This window comes from Falco cherrug, chromosome 1 (genome assembly GCF_023634085.1).
Source record: "Falco cherrug isolate bFalChe1 chromosome 1, bFalChe1.pri, whole genome shotgun sequence".
Lineage (NCBI taxonomy): Eukaryota > Metazoa > Chordata > Aves > Falconiformes > Falconidae > Falco > Falco cherrug.
Window position 1 is genome coordinate 18254679 of NC_073697.1, and position 19529 is coordinate 18274207.

A 19529-nucleotide genomic window follows, 5' to 3' on the forward strand; every position below is an offset into this window, starting at 1 on the left:
TGGTGAAGCACTCGAGACCTTTTTTGTTGTCCTAATAATACAATAGCAAAACCATGCCCAGCAAGAGCAGGTGGAGACAGACCATTTTTCAGTCAGATGGACACATACATTTTCTGTCTGATACTGTTTCTCCGCTTACCTAGGCCTTACTAGCACTGGATTATATTCTGAGGTCCAACACATGGAAGTGTGCAAAAACGTAGTAACATTCTTGCTGAATACTGGTCTGGCTCGCTTTCATCGTTCTGTTTTATACAGTCACTGGCTGTAATGCATCTGTGGTGCAGCTGATGATGAGAGGTTGTACCTGTCACGGTACAAGATAAAAAAAAAAGGTTTTGAAAAAAGATCTGAGGTCTACTTATGGAAGCAAAGAGAAGAGGCTTTCTCTAGCTAACAGAATTAACTCCAGCAGTTCTGCAGGAAACAAATGTTACTATAGACAGTCCTAATGTGAACCAAACCCTACCGTGGGTTACGTTAACCAACAAGTTGAGTGTGGCTGTAGGTGTTACTTGCAAACCACTGAAAAAATGGTACTATGAGTCAACGACCAAGTCACTGACAGAAATTTCCAAGGCCAGAAAAGATTAACCTGTATTTGAGTGAAAAAAACTTAAAGAAAACCTTCTGCTAATAGAAGACACTGGCTTTCCCCTTGAAATGAAGCAAATGTTGGACAGACTGTAAACTGGAAAGAGTTACAACCCAAAACTCTGGAAGATGATGAAATGTCTGCTTTAAAGCTATTTAAATCACCTCAGGTGTCCCTTGCCTCAAAAAGAATCAAGGAAAATGTGTCAACTATACACAAAAGCATCTGTATGACTTAAGAGAGAAGAAGGGATTTAGCCTAGATTTACTGGTTTGTCCCTGGCACTAACAACCTTGTGTTGTTAGTGGCATTTTTACTAACGTTAAGATGGCTACACAAAGTTACAGCAAAGAAACTTCTTTAAGAATATAGTTCTAAAATATATACAGTTTGAATGAAGATTTATCATGGAGAGAATCCTCAGGTTGCTTCAAGATTCCCAATCGCCTCTTCTCTTTGCACTCTAACACTGTCCTAGGGATTGTTCTCCTTTGCTTTATAAATACTTGGTTATTTACTTGGAAAATACCCAGAATCTGAAATGCACGTTCAGAGATGTATTTTTCTAAAGCAAATGCACAACATTTCTAATGGGAAAATTATATTTTGAATGCACAAGGAAGTATTTCTATTGGAAAAATCAGACTTCACAGCGAAGTAGTTTATTTAGAGGTTCATGCTGGAAGTTTACCATAACTTTTGTTTCTGTTCCCATCGATGCAATGTGTGCATTGATGCAATGCATTGCAGAAGTGTGAATTACCACCATTTTGTTCCTTCAGTTGGCCTGCAGACCTCAGTTAAATTACATTTCTGCAAGTATTCAAACAAATAAGGAAATGAAGCTTGGCTGTAAGGAAAAAACTTAGGATACTTCAGTGTCTCAATCAGAAAATGTTAAAAGCATTTCTATAGTTGCACAAATTAATAGTTTGTGATTAAAAACTGAAATTTAGACAACAAATTATTGCCTTTGTACTTAAGCTAGCTAGCCTCAAAATGGCAATAATTTTAAATTTTCCTTCTCACGTTAAGTCAGTGCAGATCATACTCTTTCTGAGCGTAGGATTGTATTTTCTCCTGTTTAACAGCAAGGTTTTGCAGGAGGAGATACTGTTTGCAGTAGGATATTTTAGTTTACGGCAACACAAATAACAACATACTATGACGCATGTGTAGTTAAGCCTGTGCATTCTTCCCTGCTAGTCAGAAACTTGTCAGTGCTCAGCTGTTTAACCTTTAGCAATAACTTACTGTAATTGTTCCTGTTTCTTTTCCTGGAAAAGTGTGTGTGTGTGTGTGAGAGAGAAAGAGAGAGAGAGAGAATGAGAGTGTGTGTCTTGTGGTGGTGATGGTGCGGAATCATGCTTCTCTGCCCAGCATGCTGGACTCCATTTTCTTCACCTATCAAGCAGCACATCTACGCTAGCTTTACTGCACTGGAGCAGGATTTGCTCTTTCTGGCTCACTGTCTTTCTTCTGGAGATGGTTAGGAGTAGGATATGTCACATTGCTTTTATTAAGGTAGGCACAATGGAAACAAAAAGGACATGGAGCTCTTCCTTCATAACTGACAGACAAGCACGTTAAGCTCAAATCTTTTAAATGTCAAAACCTTAAGGAAACCACCTAATAGCTTTCTCCTTCAATGTGCATGTTCCACCAATGAAAACGAACTGCATTGCTTCAAGTACAAATTTTTGACCCTCCTAACCTGTCAAAATTAGAATAGTTACTGTGAGCAGCTCTGTATTTCCCTCCCCAACACCAAACTGTAGCACCAACTGTAAAGCTGATAGCTCAACGCATTTTCATCTTTTTTTAAATTGGACCTTTTTTAAAAAATAAATCTGTTAATAAAAACCAAACTAACCAACTTCACTGTGGGACACACCAGCGTCAGGTGCATGTTTCTTCCACAGTTCCGTAATTTACGTACTGATGTCAACACAGTTTATAAAAAACACACAAAGAAATCGAAAATGCTAGCATCGGACAAGACAAGTGTAGAGCATTTTCTGTGCAAGGTGAATGCTTTGAGAAGAATGTAGCCTTTGTAAAAATTAGACTGTATTAGAAAATATTTCGCAACTTTAAGAATAGCAGTTGCTGTTTATGCGCTATAATAAAACATGTGGTGACAATAAAAATAATGTATAGCACATAAATGAAATTACTTCAAAAGATTACCACCTGTCATATGGATGTTAGGAGATAGCAGCATTGGTTGTGTAGCTCTGGATGTGTGTCTATGATGATACCTTCACCAAAATTTTCAATTTTTTTCCTAGCTGGCACTTCATTCACTTGCTGAGCATCTTTGCTTACACAGCAGCAAGCAAATCAGTGCTTAGTGGATAACCCAGATCCTGCAGCACAGGATTGTGATCTTGCCGTTGGACAATTATTACCGTTTCCCTCGTGGACATCTCCTCACCATTGCAGTATCTACTTGTACTACTCCAGGACTGTTTCTAGGCTTCCAGAATCTTCTGTCATGGTACACTTCTGTCTTTGTAACGTGTGCAGCTGGATGCACGATGATCACGTACCTAGCCTAGGAAGCAGCCTACGAACATTAGCATTATTAAATACGTTCAAAATGAACTGTAAAACTGTGCATAAAAAACCTATCCCCTGACCTCTGTGACCTGCATAACATGGTTGCAGTTGTGGAATAAGTGTCCGCAGGTGACAGACTGTATGCCCATCTGTGATTTATGCTAAGAGAAGCTGACATCATGCTAACCTTAGATCTCTCTGCTTGTCTCCCCAAGCGTTCCCAACTACAGAATTTAAAGGCACATTCATCCTTGTCTGCCCGAAATGCGTTCAGCTGTTAAACAAAATGAAATGAAAATACACATATAACTACCACTTTCACAGCTCGCCATAGGACTAAGGCACCTTGCTAACTCCTTTGGATCATTTATGCAGGGGTGATAAAAGAGTAACAGTTTCCCTCATAAAATTCTGAGAAGAACACATGGAACAAGAGTCAGCTCACATGTACAGCCAGCTTTCCAAACTGCTCCTGAGGCAACACAACAAACCATGTTGCCATTTTCTCCTTGCTTGAGGCACAAGTATAGCCAAGCTTCATGGTAACAATGATAACAGTTTCTCTGTGAGCAGAACTACTGCTGCCAACCTTGAAAAGAAGTTCTGTATGACTTCTTTTTTTTTTTTTTTTTTTTTAAAAAAAGCTTTAGCTCATGATTAACTGCGTCACGTGCATACACCAAAAATGGTAAGAGAAATACTAAAATTTCAAGGATCAGTAAAGATCATGGGGATTTTGGGCACTGAAAAGCATTCACCCACAATTGGGGTTTAAAAACAGAGATGGATTCTTTTCTGAGTTTCACCTGAGCAATTTCAGTGAATCCAAATGGATTACACGAGTGGAAGAGAGCTGCAGACTAGCTAAGCACTCCACTCCACACTTACTCAAGGGCATTCCCTATTTTTCTGCTTGTGAATTTTCCATGACCATGTAAGGCAGCTGTATTTTGCTACAGAAGTTGTGTCAGTTAGCTGAACGGATCATTTAGTTCTGTAAACAGAAACTATCAAACAACCTGTACTCCTTGACTGCTGGAAAATGGCAAACAGTAGATTTTGCAGTCAAATATACGACTGACTGTATTTCTCATGAATATTCAACCTTTCAGTTTCAAAACTGCTTTTCATAGTTATTTATGCATAAAATTTGACACAATTTAGTATTAAATACTCCAGAAATCACAGTGTAGTTGTGAAATGAAGCACTGCCTGTGAAGAAAAAACTGCTGATAACAAATTCTGGTACACTGCCAGTCTTAACCCATTTTACACCCATTTTATGTCACAGAGGAAGCTTTTTTTTTTCCCCTAAGAAACAGATTTCTAATTACTCTTCCTCCTTCTACAGTTAAATACATCCTTAAATATGCTGCCCTCAAGTTCTTAGGGCTCACAGTCCCTGCTGATGGAATTACACAGCCACCCAACTCCATCACACATTTGAAGAAATAATATTTTTTACAGAAATGCTAAGCCTTATCTATACAGACTGAAGGAAGAAGATGCTATGATCTCTGCAGGCTGGGTCTGCCCTTGCAACTTTCTGACTGGTTTTCAGCTGCTGCACAGATGGGCACGGGAGCCAGAAGTGCCGAACCCCTGCCAGCAGCTACTAAGCAGTGGGGGAGTGGGAGATGCATTTGGAGAAAAAGTGGCTTTGAGGAGGGGTGCTCAGTGGCCTGAAAGAAAGCAACATCATCATTCTCTGTTCGCATAATAGAGACTTGTGGAACAGCCCAAGAAAAGCAGAGCAGTACACAAAACACTGTAAATTTAGCAACGTATTATAAATACAAATGAAGAACGTGAACTCAATTACAGAACGATCCTAAACAAATCAGCAGCTGGTAATGCAGATTTCTACGGGGTTATTGCAATAATACACAGCACATAATGGTTTAATTATAGAGGCTTTGTGTGACTTCTTTCTAGTAAGTATGCAGCTGTGTCAAAGCAACCAGTTTTTGAAGTGCTATGTAAGACGTGTTCAATTCTTTTTGTACTTGATTTCTTTAAATGATATCTTACAAAATGTAAGACTATTAATGTAAAATCAGTTCCGACTACAAGACTGCACTATGCTAACCCCCACACTTAAATTTCTCACCCTGTGTTCACAGAAAACACAAGCACAGCCTGAGCCAAATCTTCATGGAGCAAATAGGTGCTAATGATTTACATCAACACATCGAAGGAAAATTTACTTCCACATATGCAGATGAGATGTGCTCCAGATCATATGAAAACACATGGGAATTTTAGCTTTCATTTCAGTGTGAATATGCTCATCCAACACTTTGAACAAGACACAAATCAGAATCTTACTAAACAAGGCTGTGGAAATGTTAATGGTATCATGGCCTACTTTCATTTCTTTAACACTCTTCAGATATTACTTTTTCCACATTTTAATCGAAATGTTGACCCCTTTAAAGTGTGAATGAGGCCAAAATTGAAGTGCTAAACTGAATTAGTAAATATGTCTATATACGCAGACACACACACACATACATAACTACACACACATATTCAGAGAAAATTACATAAAAGTGAATCATGCCTGGAAATTCCTGTGCCATCTAGGTACAGATTTTAAATTAGAAGGAAAACTTGTACACAGGTCATCCCCATTTCTCATTTGTGTAATCCTAGGGACCATGAACCACTGCAGTTAGACCAAGCATGCACGGAGCTATGTTGCTGAAGTGCAAAAGAAGAAACCACTTTCACAATCTGACAAATAACAGAGTATACATCAAAGCTTTAATAAAGCATCAAATGGAGCAAGAACTATGGCTGCCGCAGTCCTGACTGTAGAATGGTCCCTAAGAAAATGTACGTGCACCTAGTCTGCTTGGACTGCTTGTCCACTGATGTAATGCATTTATCTATAAATCACTTCTTGTTGATGTCAAAAATGCTTTCACATAACAGCTACATGTACTTAAATAAAGGATGACAGACTGAAGTCAACTGCAACAGTTCCCAAGGAGATTCCCAGCCTTTTGAGTCATCAAATTTATACAAATTTAAGTGATAATTTTTGTCTTGGGAAGCAGAAGTTGTCCCTAAACTGAAGCCATTTCTTACTTTCCTACTTCAATACCACTTGCAGAGCAAACGAGGAAAGAAATCAGCATTTCTAAAAGTCACGTCTGAGTTAATCATACCTTCTTTCTAAAACGCAGAAGCTCTTAGGTGCCATCCTGAGGTAAGCAGTGACTTGTGCCTGCCAATCTACAACCTGAACTTGAAACCCCTGACATTTATGAAACAACCCCACCCACCCCACCCCCTGCCAAATTAATAAAGAGACATTTATAACAACAAAGTAAAAACAAGTGGTCCCTGGCTGCAGAAATAGATTCTGATGAACCATGTAGGATGTTGTTTTCCATCTCCTTACACTGTATCGGCTGTGGTTTCCACCTAGGGCTTTTACTGAGAGGCAGTAACGGTTTATTGACATTTTAGTTTGCACGGATTTTGCAGTGGGACTTGACCCAGCTCTTTAGGTACAGTACAAATGTATGTCAGCACTAGTCTAGCGGGAAAGGGCTGGAGGGGAAAGGGTTGGAAGTACCTACTGGGGCCAAAACGGCTGCTAGGAAGGATACGATCAGTGCCAGGAAACAACACAGCACCTTTAATCATTTCTCCCATGATGCACCCTACTGACCACATGTCAACTGAAAACAAAAATGAAATGAAGGTAAACAAGAAAACAGGAACAGAACAACAAATAAATGAGAAGACTTATCCCATCATGCTATATAGCTCAGAGCCTGCAGCCCACGCTGCAGACACAGACCTGCCTTCCGCTGTCTGCAGGTGCTTCTCCGCTGGAGTGTACAAGTTTCACGACAACGTAGCAGGTCTCAGAAAAATTGACTCCAACAGTTTCCTTTACACCAGTATGGACGAAAGACAATACTATTCAATACAGAAAACTAAGAGAGACTCACAGCTGGCTCCTGTGTCATATTACAACTTTGTAATTAAAACTTACCAATTAATTTTGTCTTTTTAAAGCCTGCATTTGCATTCATTACCTAGCTTTATACTGCTTTGTATTGTAAATGAATCCCGGTGTCTGTATTCAATGAGGATATGCAAATGGCTTTTCCTTTATCCTTTCAGTTACCAGAGATCCATGCATATTTTCACAAGCTGAACTGCCAGAAGCCACAAAAGAAACTTGGGTCCTTGTGAAGACATATCCACCTCTTAATCAGGAATATGAATATAATTTGTTGAGATCATTCCACTCCAATAATGCTTGCTTTAGAGGCTGTTGGCTCCCTTCCACCGAATCTCCGCGAAGCCAGCAGTCCATAATGGGGGTCTTGAGAATCTCCTAAGATTTCCATTTGCCGTGGTAGGAAATGGTGGTTTCTAAATAGGACGGTTGAGACACTGAAGCTCTACGCTGCACCTTCCACATTGAAATGCGGAGCAAACTGGGGCACTATTTACCTTGTACAGAGAAGAGCAGTTCAGCTGGGTCAAACAAAGCTAACCACGATTTACACTGGAACACAAGATGAAAATCAGACTCCTTATATCCAGTATGGGATTAAGGTGGCATTTTCCCCCCTACCGATACCATGAAACCACATTACCTCTGCTGTCCTTGCTCTATGATAAGTCATAGGGCATGGAAGCAAGAAAAGGGACAGACTGGTCAATCAGGGCCAGAAACTGTGGGGAAAAAAATGAGAACGTCATGCTGCTTGATTAAATGTATAATTTCATATTGAGCAACAGTTTAAAGTGGATTTGACTTTGAAGGCAAATGTCCTGTCTGTGGAAATCTTTACATGCCTGGGTCTAAGGTTCCCTGCTGCTTTATTTAGCACATGAAAATCTTAATCACTACACAATAAATAAACCAATAAACAAAAAATGAAATAAATAAAAGGCTACACGTTTGGAAGCAATAAGCAAACCTAGAGATGCAAATTATTGCTGCTTTCATCACAAGCTAAATGGCATGCAAAATATCAGGAAAAGATAGAGCAAGCAGTTGTTTGTTCATCTGTTATTAATCCCTTTTTATTTTCAGAGGCTGTCTTCTGACATTGCCGCTTTATGCTGTGCTCAAGAGCAACACACAGCAGTTGAAATTACTAGTGACTTACTAAACTCTAAACTGTGTAAAGCAGAGGTGATCATTCTCCTCTACTCCTGAGGTTTTGGGAAGGAAGCAAGCTCTTTGAATATTCCCGAATCAGAAGAAGCAAAGATGAACATCTGAACATAACCAACATCCAAAGAGAAAAAAACCCGTGCCTTCTCGACTGCTGCCTCTTTTACCTCTCCTGAGCCAATTAAAAGTAAGTCAAACCGGAACCCCGAGTTTCCCTGCATGTTTAAGGAAAGTAGTTAGTTGGAGGTTAGGAGTTCCAGCACACACAGCAGCAGCTGTCGGGGGCCCCAGTTAAGGCACTAAGGCTCGTGCAAAGCTCCATGAGGGACTGCAGCACAGAGACCGAAGCCTCAGTCCTCAGTTTCGTCTAGTCTGAAATCGATCCAGAGGTAGTACGAGTAATTTCAGTTGTACATGCATCGGAAAAAGAAACAACCCACATCCTCTAAACATTCACGCTCAACTCCAAAGCACTGAAAATTTGGTTCAAGATTTTTTCCAAATGCAAGATTCTCACAAAGACTGGTGATGCTCCACCAACACGCGGAATATCCCTAAGTTTTAATCAAACACAGGTTAACTTATAGTCAGAGAGACCGCTGTGTGACTCTACGTGAAACTTCAGTTTAGCAACTGTTTGCCTTGATGTTTTAGGATCGCATTAAACAGTGTTAAGGAATTAAACCTACAATTTCTCACAGCTCTCTGAAGTGAAATTGCTGAGATTTGGATAGCCCTTGATGAGAAGCCCCCTCTCCATTAGAATACCCGTGTCCTGGATTACTAAGAGGAGGGGATTTTTAATTTGTTCAAAATTCTACAAACCAGATGACTGCGCAGAGCTGCTCTGAAATGCATTCTTGCGTGTACATATACTTCAAAATTCATCTGTAAAGCAAATCTTAACCTCTGGGCCACCTCCTGGTCCCGACTGCATGCCAAACAGTTGACTCTACAGTGATTGTGTCAGAGCTGTCTTGCAAAACATTTGGGGAATCAATCTGTCCTCCATAGGAAACTCCAGAATCTCCTGGGAGCTTGAATAGAGTTTGGAGAGGCTGAACAGAAGTTGCTCTGTTGCCACACAAACCTTCTTGTGCCCTAGGGAAGCGGTCTGGGCTGGCTGCGGGCTCAGCCCTTCACAGGGAAGGTGTCCGAAAAGATGGTGAGGAGGGAAGGAAGAGCTGGAATTGAAGAACATTAATACGACATTTATTCCTCTTTGTGCTTTAGCCTACCATACTTCCTGACCAAAATGAGTGCCTGCTTATCTTTCCAGGTTTCAGGTTCCCTTCAGCAAAGGTGCAGAAGGATCAGGAATTGCAGAACTAGCCAAAGATGTTTCTATATGGAAAGGATCCAAACTAACCTTCCACGGACACCTCCCTTGCAACTCAGCTGTGGATGCAGTCTCCTTTTCTGTTTCTGCAGAAGGCTGCTCCTACCATGCTGGATGAATTGAAAAAAGTGTGCGTGTTAGATACTGAAGACACCGTAGCTTGTTTCCTTCCCCATTCCTTTGTAATGGCCCTGCATCCTCCTCCTGCCAAACTGCAGGTTCTCCGGGACTTGAAAGAACACAATGAAAATGAGCCCGTAAGTAAAACCTGCAACTACCCTTGCTAAAACTACTGAGGTGGCTCCTCAGACCTACACTCAGTAAGCTCTGGTTTTCATTCAAGAAAAATCATGATATTCAAATTAAATTTCCTGAAATGCATGCCATGGAAAACTCTGGAGGCCAGAGATACGGGCACGGCTGAGTGAGCTTTGCTATCTTTCCCAACCTCATGGGTTAGTTCACACTTTCTCTCTCTGCCCAGAGCATTAGTGAGAATGCCAAACATTCACATTTGTCATAGCTCTTGTTTTAGGTGATGCAGAAATCATCTGCAAGCTAAAAAGGGGTGCTCATGTCCTCAAAACTGACTCGGGAAGACTATGATAGAGATAAATCTGAAGCAAATCATGATACCTGATTTTATCTGTGTAACTGTAGGCCAAAATATTTAGGACACAATGCTGTTTCCCAATGGCTAAGGTGCAAACTTCAGTAAAATTTCAAGACAACAGAGCATGCCTATCACCACAGTCTCTCCAAATCCTCCTCAAATGCAAAGCCACCTTATTGGGTAGGACCTCCCTTTACCTCTATCGCTGCTGTTGAGTGCTCCTGCAGATCTGCACTGAGGTCTGCTCTGAAGAACCATATCTAGGTCCTAACTTGAATTTTCAGGAAGAGAGCTACAGCAGTCTGTACTGGACACTGCACCTTGTTGTCACGGTTCTTTCTATTATTTCTATGTAATTAAAAAAGGACATGGTTTAGAAAAATTCTTGGTAACGCATGGGCAAAGCTGCTTTTTTCATAAGCTCCAGACAGCAGAGCTACTAAGGCTTCAGACTGCCAACGCCAAGGGAAGTTTGGGTTGCACAGCACTCCTACAAGAAGATGGCCTGAACACTTGAAAAAGATTACAAACATCTCAAACCCACCAAACCCTTCCCTCTCTCAGTTCTGTCTAAATCATAGCAAACTCCCGGTTTTGTAACATTCCAACCTCAGGACCTCACTGAAATACCAAAAATCTTCTCTTCATGCTAGTATTTATTACATGCACAGATTTCAACATGTTTTAATAAGTGCTCAGCACAGTATCAGCTCAATCCATTAAGATTCCCTGAGAAAGTCTTTCCTTTCTAATTTGAAACACCACTTTCCAGATGATGTTACTTCAATATTTCTCAATAACAGTAATAGAGTCCCAAAGTGTCTGAATATTATTGACTTCTAATTTACTGCCTGCCACTGAAGCTGCAAAACACTGTAAAGCACAGCCACATGCCTGACAGATTCTAGGTGGAACCAGAAGGGAGTTAGCAGAATTTCACAAGTGTGATGCTTCAAACCAATGTATGAATTTCTCATTTTTTAAAAACTTTCTGTGAGTTCCAAACTGGTATGCCTCATGCCTTCTTACGACACAGCTGAGCCGTTCGCTCCCTGGGATTCAGACTAACAGATGCTCACCTTCATTTGGCATAGACAGAATTGATCTGCAGTAGACAGGCAGATGCCAGAGCCTGGCCCACCAGGAAAAAGGCAGGAGGTGGTACGAATCACACCCCAAATTGTGCTCTTCCTCAGATGTTGGCTGTTAGGTTGCAGTACCAAACAAGCGTTGCAAAACTATTGTTTTTCCTTGGGAATTCATGCTCCACTGTCCCTTTCAGAACAGCAGAGCTTGCAGAGGGACTGGAAGGGATGTCACAGGATATTAAGAGGCAAATGTATATTAAGAAAAGGGAATCCCAAGATGAAAGCTCAAGAATGAGTGGAGGCACAAGGAATGACTCATGCCCTTCCCTGCCTCCTGTTTTCTTTTGAATATAATCATATAAAAAAAATTTGCAGTAGGAGAGACCTACAGAGACTCTTGCCAAGGGATGGTAAACACGCTACACTGCATCTAACAGACAGTAACGTTGAAAATGTGTTTTGCAGATCCTGCAGTTGCTAGCCTCACACCCTCTTTTTAGCTCAAGTTAAATTTTGAATTTGAAGTCTCTTCCCAGGTCTCAAAGAGTATTCAAGTACACTCATTTTACCCCTTCCAGCAGGAATCCCACAGGTAGTCTCTTCTGCTACAATACAAACACATTAACACCTCTTTTCAGTATACCTATATGCTTTCATAGCTGATAAACTATATGTGATTTTGGATGTGTTCCAGTCCTCTACTTTGATCCCAACTGGATACCTACATGCTCCTGACAAAAGGCACTTTCGTGCTATCTTTTTGTCTACGATTTCCAAATTCTCTGATCAACTGTACCAGTGAAACTCAGCTCAACCTCATATAGTTGCCATCAAGCAAAAGCTGATTAATGGCACAAAAAGAAAAAAAAAGGCATTTGAAAGCATCCAGTTTGCATAAGTGCCTGGAAACGCAACTAACTTGCCTTGGCTGAACTTCATGTGAGGCAGCAGTACGTGCAGCACACAGCTACACCCCAACACCTGGCCACTTTTGAAACCACATGTTCAGATCCATGCTGAAAATCTTAAAGGTGAGCGTTGGGGAAACGAGCAATGGATCATCTTCATTGTAGCAGCTGGGACCCACGGATCTACTCCAAATGCCACGCAGATCACAGACAGCATGGGGCTCTTACACTAAGTGCAAATTGCACTTTAAACTGTTACGCATATTTGAGTTAAAAGAGAAAGAAAAGAATGGCAACAGCCAACTGTCTTCACAGCTACGCTGAAGTCTCTTTGAAACAGATCTCATCTCATATGAGCAAACTTCGCCCAATAAAATCATCATAATTCAAACTCTTACTATATTCTTGGTAACATCCTAAGTCTAAAACCAAATACCACATACCTAGGGAGGAATCATCAGCTGAACAAAATCCAAACTCAGCCATCAGAGCCAACAGACACTTAAGCAGCAGGCTAACACACACCAGCTGATCGAACCTCCAGAGCCAGGCCACTCTTCATATTCTTTAAAAAAATCACGATGCTAATTGTTGGTTTTGGTTTTGGTTTTTTTAAAGATATAACAAGCCGTAAGAAAATACTGCTGGGAATATGAAAAACAACGGATTGCACTAAACAAAAGTGCAGATGTTTTATTATACTGAAGTTTAAGAAAACCCTAATAAACGCCAATCGTATTTCAAATGCAAAGACAAATTCTGCTGAGTGGTGGAAAGGCAACACCTTTCCCTAGAAGACATTCCTGTTCAAAAATTTTTCCCTAAGGCAAGCAATCTTTTCCCCCTGTCTGAATTCCTGGGAAAATACAGAATACTGTCAGATGTCAGGGGTCATCTCTTAATCCTACTGCCTTCAAAGACAGCTGGCAGGCAAAGGAATTTTTTTTCAATCTGGCCACAGAAAACATTAACTTCATCTGTTAACACTGACTTCTCTTCACACTCCATCTTGGATGTTCGTAGCTACGCAGAATAAGTTTGGATTTTTTTCTCTCTTGCTCTCTTAATGGTGTTTTCTCTTTTGACTGTCTTAGACTAAACTATGTGCAGCAGGAATTCTGTTTTCCATATTCACCACTGTAATCCAGGCCTAGCCAAGTTTAAGACACTTGGCTGTTACCACAATGTATCTCTATGACTAAATCACCGTTTCCTTTTGGATCTGCTGAAGGACTCATAGATGAACTTGTGAGTACCATCCTTTACATGCCTCTCCAGTACTGAAAAGAAATGCTCTTCGATTGCTTTATTTCCCCACTAAGTCACATGTGCCTGTGGGACATAACTGTGGCCTCAGCAGCTCAGACCTTGAAAGCATTCAGACCATTTTAAGTTTTCCCTTTTCTTAAAAAACCCCACAGAAATACATTTCTAATCCTTAAATTAAAATCTTAATGAGATTTTGAAGACATTATTAGCTAGAGCTGAACACAGCTTTGGGAAAAGTCCTGGGGTTTTCCAACGTAGTTCCAGTGGCATCCAAGAGTTTGGGCAGTTTTCAGTGGCTCACACTCTTTCTGATTTAGCTGAGACAAGAGTGGCATAAGCATGGAAGAAACACTGAGCGGGAAGCTCAGAAGCAGACTACAAAAGCTTACCAGAACTTGCCAGGAATATTTTGGTCCGTAAATCCATCTGGAATTTGATGAAAAGGTGGATTTCTTCTCATGAGGCTCTGACTTCTGACAAAGAAGTCTCCTTGACAGTATTTTGAAATGTCTGCTTCAGGTGAGTCACAAGGAGCAAAGGTATCTGCAATGCAATTTCTACCTGGCACTCTCTGGAAAGCTGGAGGGTTTTCCTATTTTTCTGAAAACCAGCAGGCTCATTGCAAACTGACAGCACTTGAGTGCACCAATCCTCTAGCCCTGCTCGATCTCAAAATTCCTACTAGGTCAGTTAATTCAAATACCTCACCAATATTCACAAAGCAGTAATTTTCAAGTTTGACTTTTGCTAATGAAAATAGCAGTTAATGTGTTCAGAGAGCATTTTAATAAAGTTAAGAAACATACACTTTTTTTTGAAAATGCATAACTTAACATTTGTATTAACTGGGACAGTTATCACATACTGGTACCTGTAGTCTGTACAGATTCCAGAGCTTTCCTATAGTAACATAGACTTTCTTATTTATGTAGATGAGATGATCTGAAATTAATCTTCTCCATGTTTTAATTTCAATGAAGACTTTAAAAATGAAATTTTATTTAAAGTCAGAAGCACCAAAGTGCAATGGTAACCCAGTGCAATGGTTTAGTTAAGATTAACATTTTATAATCCTTCTTTCCATAAAACTCGGCAGCAGCTGTGAGATTTTTCCTAGCTGTATACTGTGCCATTCAGGAATGTTCTTACTCCAGGCTAGAAATGAGCAAGCTCCTTATATTGGTAGCCAGTGGACACAGTAGACGTTCTTCTGAATACTTAAAGAGAACTGTAATTTTTAGTTTCTATACAGACTTGCCTCTGTGAAGTTTACCTGCAGCTGCATAAATGCGTCTCCAGCTCTTCTCATACCTAGGAGGCAAACTAGATCTGCTCATCAACAGCCATGGAGGGAGGGGAGATAATACAGTATTACAGACCCAGACACAAACCAGTTTTTCTAACAGTGAAAACTCTTATTCATGGGGTCAAACTGGATAACAAATGAGCATTAAGTTGCAAATGAACATACAGATTCCAATTTTTTTCTCTTTTTTTTTTTTCTTCTCCCTCTTTTTTTTTTTTAAACTTCCAACTCACCTGAATAAACCCACCACTAAAATGTGGTAGCAGTTGTGACCTGGCCCACATATGCTGCATTTCAGGCTACGGGATTTCCAGTGATTTAAAAAGTAGCACCATCCCAGAATTCACACAATATTTTCTGCATTTTTTAAAAAATTCAGTTGTTATTTTTAAGTGATGCTGAAATGTTAAAAGGTATTTTAAAAATATTTTGTTGCTATCCCTGAATAAGACAGTCAGAAACAAAGTAATTCTCATGTTTGAATGATTATTTTAAAAGCTATGTTGTTTAAATTATATAGCATTTCTTTTTTTCTGGAAACAGGTGGAAGAATATGACTCAAATATCACTTGTTATTGAAAAAGAAGAGCAACCCACTAGCCATGGTGCAATATTTTTACACTGAAATAGCTTTTTTCTGTATTCTAGTTGCCTATCAACTAAAAACTCAATCAGACTTCTCTCCAAATAGATTAAATGGAAATACTCTCAGTATTTACAGCTGAACCTCAAGTATAGTTTGGTCATTTAGTTTTATTTTGTACATTAAAAAAATAAAATAAAAAAAAAAAAAGAGGAAAAGACCATAATATTTGGAGGAGGAGTTATGACAGTGTTTCTGAGGTGTTGTTACCACTGAAACACAGCGTAACTATCGCACTGAATTACAGGTCTTAGCAATGCTGGGAGCTGCTCTGCACATTCAGATTACAGCAGAAGGTGGGCGAGCAGCCTGCTCCACATGTTGCAGGAAGAGCTCAACGTCCATGGAGCAACATCATAAAGCATCCACTACAATAAAAAACACCACTCTTCACTGACATGTTTTGCATCTGATAACTTTCCCGTCCATGTCCCTATGAGACTGGAAGCCAGTACAAACAGGAGGTATCTGCAGTTTCCCCATCTACCCGTTAGTAAAGTACAACTGCATCTCCACCGGCTACCAGGCAGAGCTCTGTTTTCCGAGAAAGTCAACAGAGCTGTGAGAATAGGACAGGCAGGACCTAACTCTGACAAACACTACAGGAATCACTCAAGAGCCAGCAAAAAATAATTACTTCCATGACTACATGTCTGTAAAAGCTGGATTTTCTCCACACCAACTGCAAGTGTCTGCTGATGCCATGTTTTGATGGTGTCTTTCTGCCAATGTGCTGAAAATAACGCATCTTTTTGTTTCTGAAAGTGGAAAACATGTTATGTTGCCGCATTTTATTCTGATGGGCAAAATACACACTACTTACACTTCCCAGCCATCACGGGCAGGTTGCCTGGCTTGGCCTGTGATAAACCAAAGGCTAAGTAGATACCTCCTCTTTTGTTTTCATTTTCTAATATTGCTTTCACCACCTTGGAAGTGGTAAAAATAATATCACCCAAGACGAGAAGAACAAGATGGGAGGGAAATACAGTTTAATTAATGACACAGACCTCATGCAAGTAAAGGAGAGCCCATTTTTAAATCCAGAGAATCTGATTTCAGGCCAATTTGGAAACCACAGCAGATAAACGTTTGCCTTAAACTGGGAGAGTAAAATTCTTCATTTTGTTTTAACGAAAAAAATGTTGTATTGACTCAACTCTGAGCCTATACAGCATTGAGATGAATACAAATCCATGATGCATTAGCAAGCAAAAGATTATGATGCCACCACAAATGTTATGAAGTCACTATTTCCAAAACATAAAAGCAGAAAAACAGATTTACAGGAACCAGATGGGCCACATTAGGATTCTTTTTTTTTTCTTCTTATTTTTCCTTTGAAGAATAATAAGTAAAGCTATCCAATTTGCAGTCATAATGCTTGTTTTGTATATTGCTTATTAGTATGACATAAGACTACATAAAATGGAATGATAACAGGTTTAAATAGAAAGTAACTTATTTGACTGAAATAATTCTGTGTTCTGTTTTTCATTTTCAATTTTGTTCGTATCAGTAGTGTGCTATTTTCATTTACTCATACCTCTGGGATTCAACTTTTTGCTTCTATCTTTACAGTCCTGGTATAGTCATTATATGGTAAGAGGGACGGGGTGGAGGAGAGGAACAAATAATAGGTGAAGCTGTAGCAAATGGCACAAGGATACAGTCCCTTCCTGGAAAGAGGATTTTGTGGCGAACCATTTCTCCCATAATGCATCCCACAGACCATATATCCACTAGAACAGCAGAGACAGGGAAGTGAAGAAGGAGGAAAAAAAAAGCAAAGTTAACTACAACATTTCACTCCTAAAGGAGGGGAAAAAGAGCAGGTTGATCAGAACAGTACAGTTTGTTTCATGGTCTTGTTGTTTTTTTTTTTTTCCCAAGTCTCATCAAAAGCTAAAATAAGTAAATAAGTAAAGGCTGTGTCAGTCAGCTCAACGGTAGTTAGTAGCAATGGTGGAAAATCAACATTTTGGGGAAAAGGCCCACAGCTAGCAAGCAAAGATCAAGTAACAACTGCACAGACCCCTGGTATGCCCTGAGTTTATGGTGAAAAAACCCAACTTTTTTTCCTTTCTTTTTCTTTATAGAAAAAACAAAAGCAAAAAACCCCAAACCCAGACAACGACCATCTGGAATAAATCCTACTTGCAGCCAGGCAGTTTCTAGGCTTTGTCCTGCAGGACTGAGTCTCTCTGCAGCAGTACACAAGAGGTTCCAGATGGAACTGCTCACACGAGTAAAGGCTGCAGAGTTAAATACCACTTTTAAGGGTTACTTAAAACTCCTGCTTCAGGATCTGTACCTATGTCCTACCTATAGGCACCTATCTATACGTATCTGTCTGTACCTACATACCGTCTGGAAAGAACTGGTAAGTATGACCCATGTGGACTCTGCTTTTTACTGCATGGGTACTCAAAATAAATGGTAAAACAAATGCTTCACAGGACAAGTACCAGCAAGACTAAGAGCATTTCTTATCTTCCTGATCCTGCCTCCAGCTTTTAGATGCAGTATGCATAGTTACATGATCTGCCTGACTTGGGAGGGGGGTGCGGAGGTGGGTTTGCCCTTTAAGTCTTACAAGAAAAAAGACTAGATAGATAGTGACACAGAAAGAAAAGACCTGTATTCCATGTGATGGGGGAAAAAAACCTGCTTTCAAATGCTTTGAAAGACTACTTTTTCCCTCAGCTTTGAATCCTCATTTTGCGGTTAGGTTTGACCTACACAACCAGTTTCTCCTCTTTTTCTTCCCCCTTCTTATCCTTCAAAAGCAATCCAAAACAAACTAAAGAAACAAACAAACAACTAATTTCTTGGTAAAACAAAATAAAGGTGAAATGTTCCACTTGGGAAAAGGAGGGTACAGGTATCGGGGGCATGGGACAGCAAGAGCATGCCTGAGGCAGTGGCAGAGTTTTCTTCGTAGTGACAGTTTTGGGACCTTCCACAGAAGTGCAGCAACTGGTGATAATTATGCATCTTTAGCCAACCAAGTGCAGAAAGAAAATGAAAGCAGTGAACAGTCCTTATACAGGCAGTGTACATAGTAAAAGGGAAAAAACCCACAACCAGTAGGGGAGCTTCAGTAATGTGGCAACATAGGCCAGAGCAGGGAAGCAAACCAGCACCCTGTTGACTTCCTTGGAAGCTGGATCAGAGCCCCCAAGCAGACTAGCTCCTCAGACAGCTGACCTTCATTTTCAAATATTCAGTTTTCTTTCTCTGTTTACTTTGTTTTCACTTTGTACAAGTTAAGATGAGATCATTCATCTTGAGCCCGATCCACTGCCCAGGGAAGTCAAAGGAAGTCTCTGTTAACTTCAATGGGCAGCTGAACAGGACCTTTGGATGTGGCAAACATTCTCAGTACCTTCCCAGCTGTGTACTTCATTGCAAAAGTGTGTCTAACTTTTTCTTGGTGAGATTTTAACCGTGAAAAGCAAGTGCTTTCTCTGTCCTTTCAGGGACACAATAACAACACATTGGTAATCATCTACTAAATGTCTGCAGAGAAAAAAAAAAACAACATGCAAGGGTATTCATTTCACAATAGAAAGAACTCGGGACATTGACTAAGGAGCTATCTAAATCATGCTGAGCCTAGATCAGATCTCTAATGGCACTTACCAAAAATACCAGTTACAAAATACTTTAAGGAAGATTATTCCTTTATCAGGTATTATTCTGTATGCTTAGACTCTGGCTAATAATTCTCTGCTTTTTAGACTTTCATGTTAAAATGCATACTGTAAATTCATAAACATTACAAATAATTAATGCAGAGACTTGCTAATTTTGGAAGAGGTTGTTTGAGCATGCCTTTATCATTGCTTAAGTCATGGAATCGGCTCCCAAAATCAGTTTCACTGCCCTTTACAGGATGTGGCTGGCTGATAGTAAAAGTTCTCCTGCAGGTTAGCTAACCACTTCAAAGTAAATTAAGTAGGAGACTTCTTAATAAATTCCGGGGTTTGACGTTTGCTGTATTTGTCATAGAAAAGTCTCCTTGTCAAACAGACAAGTGGTAGCTTTTGAC

General features: G+C 40.0%; 1 protein-coding gene across 8 annotated transcripts in view; it reads right to left on the minus strand.

The window, feature by feature from the left end:
* Nucleotides 1–19529, minus strand: part of MAPK10 (mitogen-activated protein kinase 10) — a 168944-nt gene that overhangs the window by 31215 nt on the left and 118200 nt on the right. For 7 of the 8 annotated variants that reach the window (XM_005444498.3, XM_027813058.2, XM_027813054.2 and 4 more), the window contains one exon: nt 17146–17217. In XM_005444498.3, coding sequence (XP_005444555.1) covers nt 17146–17217 — 72 coding nt within the window. Of the gene's footprint in view, nt 1–6777; nt 6850–17145; nt 17218–19529 lie in introns of all 8 variants that reach the window. The other variant, XM_005444499.3, reaches the window with a different exon arrangement.